Here is a 10,971-nt window from a genome sequence, read left to right as displayed (position 1 = left end):
GCAACAGCTATCTGATTGTATCCCGAGTAGCCATCGAGGAAGCAATAATAGTCATGACCGGCTAACCTTTCCAACATCTGATCAATGAATGGTAAGGGAAAATGGTCCTTCCTGGTGGCAAGATTCAGTCTTCTATAGTCGATGCATACCCGCCAACCAGTGACTGTCCTTGTTGGTATCAACTCGTTCTTCTCATTTTTTATCACTGTAGTTCCACCTTTCTTTGGCACCACATGAACAGGACTTACCCACGAACTATCAGATATGGGATAAATCATCCCTGCATCTAACAGTTTAACCACCTCTTTTCTGACCACTTCCTTCATTGCTGGGTTAAGTCGTCGTTGAGGTTGGACAACCGGCTTGTGATCATCTTCCATGAGAATTTTGTGCATGCATATTGTAGGGTTTATTCCCTTCAAATCCTCAATAGACCAGCCAATAGCACTCTTATGTTTTTTTAAAACTTTGACAAGCTTATTTTCCTGAAGAACTTCTAGATGTGAACTTATGATGGTCGGGCACTTACTCTCTGTGTCTAGGAATACATATTTGAGGCTTTCCGGGAGTTGTTTCAATTCGGTCCCCTTCTTTTGTTCATCTTTCTTTTCTTCCACTAAGAGCTGCCTTAAATCTTCCCACCGGTTGTGTCGATAACCTTTGAAAGGTGGTGATGCTTCCATCATGGCTACTACTTCCATATCTTTCTCGTCAACTATTTCCTCTTCGTTAAAAATTGATAAACTCAACACTCTTTCCAAAGGTAATTTTTGTGTTGTCAAGCAATTTTTCTTCTCACATATTTGATCAATTATCTCAATATGTTGACTAGTGGCAACATCATCCTTGTACTTCATGGTGTTTCGCACATCAATTTTTAACTCTTCATCATACACTTTCAAAGTCATCGTGCCTTCTTCTATGTCGATCAAACATCTCCCGGTCTCTAAAAATGGTCTCCCCAAAATGATTGGTATCTCTTCATCTTCCGGCATCTCCAAAATGACAAAATCCACCGGAAACACAAACTTGTCGATCTTTACTAGCACATCTTCTACTATCCCATAAGGTCTCTTCACAGAGTGGTCAGCAAACTAGAGTGTCATTCTTGTGTCTTGAATTTTTCCTATCCCCAACCTCTTATAAATGGATAGCGGCATAAGGCTTACACTCGCTCCCAAATCAATTAGAGCTTTCTTGAAGGATCTATCTCCAATGGTACAAGGAATAGTTACAGAACCTCGATCCTTCTTCTTCACCGGAACCTTCATACCCTGCAAAATGGCACTACAAGTTTCCGTTAGAATGATCGGGTTAGTCTCTATGGTCCGCTTCTTCGAGATGATGTCTTTCATGAACTTAGCGTAGGTAGGCATTTGCTCAAGCGCCTCCAAGAACGGAATGTTTAGCTCAAGCTTTTTAAACATCTCCAGGAACTTCTCAAAGTTTTTCTCATGCTGCCCTTTCTTCTTATTTCTTGTTGGGTATGGTAGTTTGAAGGCCGGTTTTGGATCAATAACTTTGTCTTTGACCACTCTTTCATCACTAATGACCTCTTCATTCGCGACCTCATTTTCTTTTATCTCTAGATCAACTTCAAGCAATAAGTCTTCTTCTTCAGAACTCTTTTCAGGTACTTCTTTCGACTTACCATTCCTTGTGGTCACCGCATTCACATGATTATTTTCTCTTGGATTAGTAATCGTAGAACTCGGTAACACGCCTTGTTGTTGAGAACCCGCTAGTTGTTGGGCTATCTGACTCATCTGTATTTCAAGATTCTTAATTGAAGCACCTGTGTTTTTTAAATTACTTCGAGTCTCTTCTTGAAATTGAGAGCTTTGAGCGGCCATCTTTTCAATGGCAAGCTCCCAATCAGCTTTTCTTGGTACCTGTTGCTGAAACTGTTGTTGATATGGTTGTTGTTGCGGAGGTCGAAATTGTTGTTGCTGTGGTTGGTTCTGCACATGTCCTTGTTGATCCTTCCATGAGAAATTTGGATGGTTTTTCCAACCCGGATTGTATGTATTTGAATAAGGGTTGTTCTGCCTTAGAAACTTAATCTCCTCAATTTGTTGTGCGGTTGCAACGCAATGTGCAGTAAGATGAGGTCCTCCACAAATTTCACAATTACTAGCTTGCGTTGGTTGAACCGGTTGAACTTGTGCCACAATTTGAGTATCGATAGCCATCTTCTTCAGTCTTCTTTCTACTTCAGCTGCTACTTGATCTTCCATCTTCACCACTTGACTTGCCAATTTCAGGTCAATTATCCCTTCGGGTTGACTAACACTGCGGTCATACAACTCCAGGTGCTCATTGGCTGCAATGGCTTCGATAATCTTTTTAATACCAGTGGCCGTTGTAAAGTTGGTTGAGCCACCAGCTGCTGTGTCAATGAGTTGCTTAGTCTTCATCCGAAGACCATTTACAAAATTCTGCATTTGCTCCGTTGCATCCATATTATGTGTAGGACATGCAACCAACAATCGTTTAAACCTTTTATACGCATCTCCAAGTGACTCTCCTTCCTTCTGTTTAAAATTCACTATGTCGTACCTCTTTCGGATGTACACAGAGGCCGGAAAGTACTCGTTGAGAAAAGTTGTCTCCATCTGTGGCCAAGTTGTGATGCTTCCAGCAGGTAAAGAGTAGAACCACTCTTCAACATCTTCTGACAATGTAAACGGAAACATGACCAGCTTCTTAGCTTCCTCAGAATGCCCCTCAATCTTTAACGACGTAGTCATAGTCAGAAACCTTTGCAAATGCTTGTTGGCATCTTCGTTAATTTTTCCTGAGAAAGGTCTCCTTTCTAGTTGCCGTATCGTTGAGGGATGAAGTTGAAAGTGGGCAACATTGACTGGTTGATTCACGATTGTCATCCTTCCAGGCGGGGCATTAGCTCCCCCGTAATCACCTAATAGTCTCTCCACAGGAGGTGGGTCAGCTGCCATAGTTTCAGGTTCGGTATCAGAATTTCCAGAATCAGAGTGTTCCGAATAAATTGAAACGGTTCCCTCTTTCTCAGAATCAAAAACTATCAGCGGTTCTTCTGTCACTTCCAGTCTGTCGTGTCTGGCTTTTCTGATTCGTGCTCGCAACGATCGTTCTGGTTCTGCGTCAAAAAGAAATTCAGCTGAGGCCTTACCTCGCATAAAATATTAGACAGTGGTTAGGATAGGCAAAGTGAAATAAACAATTAAAATAAAGTAAAATTTTAGTTGCAAAGCAACAAAATTCCAATTGAATAATTATTAACAGATAGTTTGGCAGTCCCCGGCAACGGCGCCAAAAACTTGATCGGGAAAATAGCAAGTGTACTATTTTACCGATGTAGTGATAAAAGGAATTATCCTGAGTATCGATCTCGAGGACTGCGTAGGAACTATCAGTGTTGATAATGATTCAATTAAACAAAATAACCTTTGGTTGGTAAGTGAAGAGTGAATTTGCTCTGTAAAATATAAAGGAAAAATAGAGATTTTTGAATGCAGAAAAGTTAAACATGCTAGATCCAGGGTGTATGAATTGCTCTGAAATAAACTTAATCCTTATTTTATGACATCTATGTTAGAATGATTCAATATGATTCTCAAGAGTAGTTTCCCCTAATTCCTTAGCCAGAAACCATTAACATTCAATTTTAAATCCCAATTCCTTAGCCATTCAAAAGTATATTAATCCCATGTATGAATATCAAGAATTTCCCATCATCACTATTAGATCCTCATTCCTAAGAGAAATTAGCGATGTTGTTATACACATAGTGATAAAGGGATTTGTCAGACCTGTAAGAACAAAAATTGTTCTACAACAGATTCCTTGATTTTGATGATAACAAAGAATGAAACCAAAAATGGCACCCTAACAAAAAGTTTCTAAGTGTGCAGGATTCTAAAGAAAGAAGGAAGAAATTTGATGACGTCATCAGATACAGAACCAGATCAGATACAAATTATCAAATGATCAGAAGCATCTGAAGTGGAAACACGTTTAAGAAAGTCTAACTCTGAGCAAAACAGCAAAGTATCAGAAGCATCTGAACAAGAAGTAAGCTCTAGAAGTTCTGACTCTGATCAACGCTATCTCTAAACTCCAGAACTTATCAGCGCTATCTGAAGAATCCATCAGAATCCAAAAGACATCAACATCAGAAGCAAGACTCCAAGATTCTCAGATACACGAAGACTCTGATCATGGAATTGCTAATTATGAAAGAGTATCGTTAAAGTCAAGTAAAGGTTTGCAAATGGATTTCCTAATACAGAAAGAGACGTTAATCTCCAATTTCAATAAAGAAGATACTATATGTGGTAAGTAGTCATTTCAAGGAGAGAAAGTTATCCTGGCAGAAGCTATTTATGTTATGGCGTAAATTCATTTTATTACTCATCAGTTTCAACTACTACCTCACTGATCTATATAAAGGACTGCAAATCAACATTCAGCACACAACATATACAAGGAAAAATTATACTGAAACATCAACGCTCAAGAAAACACTCTTGCTCTCTAAATCTTCACGAAGCTTTTGCTTATAACGTGAATCACTTTGTTCTTACTATTGTAATATTTGCTTTCTTAGAAGCACTTTAGATTACATAAATCTTTTATCTATTGTTGTTTATTTCCTCAAGTGACTCTGTGTGGTCTGTATACTTGAGAGGACTAAGAGATCTTTCTCTTAGACGTTGTTTGTAATCAATCTTTCAAGATTAGTGGATTAAGTCCTTGTTGAAGGCGAAATCACCTTGGCCGGGTGGACTGGAGTAGCTTTGTGTTATAAGCGAACCAGTATAAAATCATTGTGTGTTTTTCATTTTGAAAAAGCGCTTATTTTTCCAAACAATTCAAACCCCCCCTTTCTTGTTTTTCTCACCTTCAATTGGTATCAGAGCTCCGGCTCTGTTATTGATTTTCTAATCAAACACTTAACAGTGTAGAGAGATCCAGAAAGAGAAAAACTATGGCCCACACAAATGAAAAGGATAGTTACAATGTTAAGCCTCCTGTCTTTGATGGAGAGAAATTCGATTACTGGAAAGATAGAATTGAAAGTTTCTTTCTAGGCTATGATGCTGAACTCTGGGACATTGTCACAGATGGATACAAACCTCCTGTCACAGAGGATGGAGCTGAAGTTCCCAGAAGTAAGATGTCAGATGATCAGAAACGAGTTTTCAAGAATCATCACAAGGCCAGAACCATACTCCTAAATGCTATATCTTACAACGAGTATGAAAAGATCACCAACAGAGAAACAGCCAAAGACATACTTGACTCTCTAAGGATGACTCATGAAGGAAACTCTCAAGTCAAAGAGACAAAGGCTCTGGCGCTTATCCAGAAATATGAAGCCTTCAAAATGGAGGATGATGAAGCCATAGAGGCAATGTTCTCTAGATTCCAAACTCTGATTGCAGGTCTCAAGGTTCTAGACAAAGGATACACAACTGCAGACCATGTCAAAAAGATAGTCAGAAGTCTGCCAAAGAAATGGAGACCTATGGTTACTGCTCTGAAGCTGTCAAAGGATCTGAACAATATTAGCCTTGAAGAACTTGTCAGTTCTCTCAGAAGCCATGAGATAGAACTAGAGGAAGATGAGCCTCAGAAAAGGAACAAGTCTGTAGCATTAAAGTCCAGACCTGAAAGACGCAAACTTGACAGAACCAAAGCTCTCCAGGCAGAAACTGAAGATGCTGACAACTCTGAACCAGAAGACTCTGATGATGAAGAAGAATTGTCCCTACTAACCAGAAGAGTTAAGCAACTCTGGAAAAAGAGGAACAACAACTTCAGAAGACCAAGACCCAGAGGGGATCGATCAGAATCAACTTCAAAAGGTAAATCTAACAAAGATATTACCTGTTATGAATGTAAAGAAACAGGCCATTACAGGAATGAATGCCCCAAGCTAAAGAAAGACAACTCTAGAAAAGAAAGCTTCAAGAAAAATACCTTCAGGACAAAGAAAGGACTGATGGCTACCTGGGATGATAGTGAATCTGGATCATCAGAATCTGACTCTGATGAACAGGCCAATGTGGCACTTATGGCTACCACATCCAGGAGTAGCTCACATGAAGAATCTGAAGAGGTATTTTCTGAACTTTCTCGATCTGATCTAGAATCTTGTTTGTCAGAAACTCTTAGCTCATATCATAAATTAAAACAAAAGTTTAAAAACATTAAAGGCTGTTTTAAAGCAAAATTTGAAGAATGTAGTGAACTTGAGATGACAATTCTAGCACGAGAAGATACAATCAGATCTTTAACACTAGAAAGAGATGGAGCAAAAAGAAAAAGCTTAGAATTAGAAGAAGCATTGTCTCAAGCACCACAAACTACAAATAAAATTATTTTTGAATACGAAGAAGCCTTTCAAGAATTTCTGAAAAATGGAATAGGTAGGAGTATTATGGCATCCATGATTTATGGAGTCAGTCAGAACAATAAAAAGGGAATTGGGTATGATCCTAAGGAAGATAAAACTTCTACCAGTGACCAACTTAAATCTCCCTTTTCATATCATTACACACACACACAAGAACAAAAATTTAAAAATGCTAGAAAACCCAAAGTTGTAAGAAACTCTGGGAAAACTAATCTGAAAGGACCCAAGAGATTCTGGGTACCAAAAGATAAGATTGTGTATGTTGCAGATATCCTATGCAGCAAAGTTCAGACACCAGTCATGGTACCTGGACTCTGGATGCTCGCGACACATGACGGGAAGAAAGTCTATGTTCCAAAGTCTGGAACTTAAAGACGCTGGATTTGTAGGCTTCGGAGGAGATCAGAAAGGAAGGATCAGAGGCTCCGGAACTATTGGTAATGGTACTCTTCCCTCTATATCTGATGTTCTTTATGTAGAAGGATTAATGCATAACTTATTATCCATAAGTCAATTAAGTGATAACGGTTATGATGTAATCTTTAATCAAAAAACATGTAAAGCCATTAATCAGAACGATGGCTCTGTCCTTTTCACAGGCAAGAGGAAAAACAACATTTATAAAATTAATCTTTCTGATTTAAAAGAACAAAATGTTAAATGTCTGATGTCAGTTCATGAAGAGCAATGGGTATGGCATAGACGCTTGGGCCACATTAGCATGAGGAAACTTTCTCAGCTAAATAAACTCGAGTTAGTCAGAGGCCTACCTAAACTGAAGTTTTCTTCAGATGCTCTGTGTGAAGCATGTCAGAAAGGAAAATTTTCAAAAACATCCTTTAAAAAGAAAAATGTTGTTTCTACCTCTAAGCCTCTGGAACTTCTCCACATTGACTTATTTGGTCCTGTGAAAACAGCATCAGTCAATGGAAAGAAGTATGGACTAGTCATTGTTGATGATTACAGTCGCTGGACATGGGTGAAATTCCTAAATCACAAGAGTGAGTCTCACTATGTATTCACTAGTTTCTGCTCCAAAGTGCAAAAAGAATTTGATGCTAAAATTGTTAGAGTCAGAAGTGATCATGGTGGAGAATTTGAAAACAAAGATTTTGAAGAATTATTTGACTCTAATGGAATATCCCATGATTTCTCCTGTCCTAGAACTCCACAACAAAATGGAGTTGTAGAGAGAAAGAATAGGACACTCCAAGAGATGGCCAGAACCATGATCAATGAAACTAATGTGGCAAAGCATTTTTGGGCAGAAGCTGTAAATACAGCGTGTTACATTCAGAATAGAATCTCTATAAGACCCATTCTGGAAAAGACTCCCTATGAACTGTGTAAAGGAAGAAAACCAAACATTTCATATTTTCATCCTTTTGGATGTTCTTGCTTTATTTTAAACACTAAAGAACATCTTAACAAGTTTGATTCCAAAGCACAGAAAGGTATTATGTTAGGATACTCAGAACGCTCTAAAGGCTACAGAGTATACAACACAGAAACCAAAATTGTGGAAGAATCAATTCATGTCAGATTTGATGATAAGCTTGACCCTGAAAAGTCAAAGCTAGTTGAAAATTTTGCAGATTTAGAAATCACTCTTGCAGGATCTGATAAAATTCCAAAAGCAACTGTCATTCAGAACTCTGAAGAAATAAAATCCCCAGAAATCCCAAAGAAAGTCAAAAGTCGTATCAACATATCTGAAGATTTGATTCTGGGAAACAAGGACGAACCTGTCAGAACCAGATCTACCTTCAGGACCTCTGAAGATACTCCTCTGGGACTATTGTCTCTGATTGAGCCTATGTCCTGTGATGAAGCACTTCAAGATAACGACTGGGTTTCAGCCATGCAAGAAGAATTAGATCAATTCACAAAGAATGATGTCTGGGATCTTGTTCCAAAGCCCAGAGGCACTCACGTTATTGGAACCAGATGGGTATTCAGAAACAAGCTGAATGAGAAAGGAGAAGTCGTTAGAAACAAAGCTCGACTGGTAGCTCAAGGTTATAGTCAACAAGAAGGTATTGATTATAATGAAACTTTTGCTCCAGTCGCAAGGTTAGAATCTATTCGTCTTCTTGTATCTTTTGCTATTAATCATTCTATTAAATTATATCAAATGGATGTCAAGAGCGCATTTCTTAATGGTTATATTTCAGAAGAAGTGTATGTCAACCAACCTCCAGGTTTTGAAAATCCAAACTTTCCAGAACATGTTTTTAAACTTAAAAAATCTTTATATGGACTTAAACAAGCTCCCAGAGCTTGGTATGAACGTTTAAGTAATTTTCTTCTGGAACACAATTTCATCAGAGGGAAAGTTGATTCCACACTTTTCTGTAAGAACCTTAACAATGATCTCATGATATGCCAGATATACGTTGATGACATTATTTTTGGTTCAGTTAACGCCTCTGTTTGTCAAGAATTCTCTAAGTTAATGCAGACAGAATTTGAAATGAGCTTAATGCAAGAACTAAAGTTCTTTCTGGGAATTCAAATTAACCAAACCTCAGAAGTTACATACGTTCATCAAAGCAAATATATTAAAGATGTTCTAAAGAAATTTGATATGGCTGACTGCAACTCTGCAAAAACTCCAATGCATCCAACATGCATTCTTGAAAAAGAAGAAGTAAGCTCAAAGGTTTGTCAGGAGCTCTATCGAGCTATGATAGGCTCTCTTCTCTATCTGACTGCTACTCGTCCTGATATTCTCTTTAGTGTCTGTCTCTGTGCCAGATTCCAATCAGATCCTAGAGAATCTCATTTAACAGCAGTTAAGAGAATTCTTAAGTATCTGAAAGGAACTCCTAACCTGGGCCTGATGTATAAGAAAACATCAGAGTATAGACTTTCTGGTTACTGTGATGCAGATTATGCAGGAGATAGACTAGAACGAAAAAGCACATCTGGAAATTGCCAGCTTCTGGGAAACAATCTAATCTCCTGGGCTAGCAAAAGACAGTCAACTATCGCTCTATCAACTGCAGAAGCAGAATATATCTCAGCATCACTGTGCACAACTCAGATGCTCTGGATGAAGCATCAGTTAGAAGATCTGCAAATTTTTGAAAGTAACATTTCTATCTTCTGTGATAATACTGCTGCCATTTGTCTAAGTAAGAATCCCATTCTACATTCCAGAGCTAAACACATTGAAATAAAACATCATTTTATCAGAGACTATGTTCAGAAAAGGATAGTAACATTGAAGTTCATTGATACAGATCATCAATGGGAAGATATCTTTACTAAGCTTCTAGCTGAAGATAGATTTCTTTTTATCTTAGAAAATCTGAACATTCAAAATTGTCCAGAATGAAGTGTGGCTCTGAAAATGTAAAATGAGACTCTGACATAAACAAATGTGTTTCTGCCTCTGACTCTGATACTTCTACCAAGTTAAGAAGATATCTGAGTTAGAAATCTCCAGGAACCAATCCTTTGGTATTCCTGAAGATCAGATACATCAACACGTGGAGCACTTAGCGTCCAACCCTAGAACTTCTAGACAGATGTCCAGAAGAAAATCAAAGGGAAACGTTTGAGATCTCCTCGAGCAGTGTGCATACTGTAGGGATTAGACATTCATTAATTAGCCTTAATCATTTCTCCCCCAAGCGTGCTTACTTGAGCTTTGTGCTAACGCAATATTGTGTGTCGTTTTGCATGTGTTTTAACTTAGGGTATTTAAACACTTTTCTCACTTTTCACACACTTATCACTCTCACTCACTCTCAAACCCTCTCTAAAACCCTAAACCTCTCTGAAGCATTTCTGCAACTCTTCATCTTCTTCTTCAACTATGGATGCTCAACAACAAGAAGTTTTCAACTTCTCTCAACAAATGGAATCCACCACCACTGCCCAAACTTCAAACATTTCAACTCCAATGGTTACAGGCGTTTCCATTACTCCAGTATACAAGGAACCCCATATCCTTGATCGTTTACCTCACATCAACCTATCAACTCCCTTTGAGGGATTAGATGTGTTATGTGAAACACTGGTGGACTTTGACAACTTGAGAAGAAATGGAGTTGATCTTACTGAAGAACTTCGTCAACAAGGTTGGGGAAACTACTTCCAAAGGCTCTATGGCCCTGTTTACCCACTTCTCATCAAGGAGTTCTGGAGATTTGCAGATGCTGATGACCATTTCATCGTCTCCTATGTTTTGGGGGTAAAGATAGTAATTACTGAAGAGTCAATTGCTTCCTTGTTGAACATGGAGAAAGATGGAGGAAAAAGGATTTACAACATCAACCCAAGATCAAGGCGCGTTGCTGAAGTAATCAATCCAACCATCTTCAAACCCAACACTGAAGGAAATCCTTCAAAGAACAAAGAGTTGCATCAGAACCTCAGAGTGTGGCTCAAGATCATTCTGGGAACTATTCACCACCGCCCAGCCTCAAACTCCTCTGATTACATCAATGCAGATCAGAAGTGCATTCTGTATTGCATTCACAAAGGTGTGAAGATCTGCCTTCCTGCACTACTCTTCAGATACCTAAGAGACTCTGTCAGGGAGACCAGAAACAACATGAAGC

The 10,971-nt window shown here is 38.5% G+C and overlaps 1 protein-coding gene across 1 annotated transcript; it reads right to left on the bottom strand.

Moving 5' to 3' along the window:
- Positions 1 to 1,094: 1,094 nt before the first annotated feature.
- On the bottom strand, positions 1,095 to 2,957 carry LOC127123153 (uncharacterized). Its single transcript, XM_051053401.1, has 2 exons — positions 2,550 to 2,957; positions 1,095 to 2,438 (listed from the first exon to the last, which is right to left on the bottom strand). The coding sequence occupies exons 1-2, from the start codon at positions 2,955 to 2,957 to the stop codon at positions 1,095 to 1,097; spliced, it is 1,752 nt and encodes a 583-aa protein (XP_050909358.1).
- Positions 2,958 to 10,971: the final 8,014 nt, after the last annotated feature.

The sequence above is a fragment of the Lathyrus oleraceus genome, chromosome 2 (assembly GCF_024323335.1).
Source record: "Lathyrus oleraceus cultivar Zhongwan6 chromosome 2, CAAS_Psat_ZW6_1.0, whole genome shotgun sequence".
NCBI lineage: Eukaryota > Viridiplantae > Streptophyta > Magnoliopsida > Fabales > Fabaceae > Lathyrus > Lathyrus oleraceus.
Note: the sequence above shows the minus strand (reverse complement) of the source record. Positions and strands in the feature narration are given on the sequence as shown.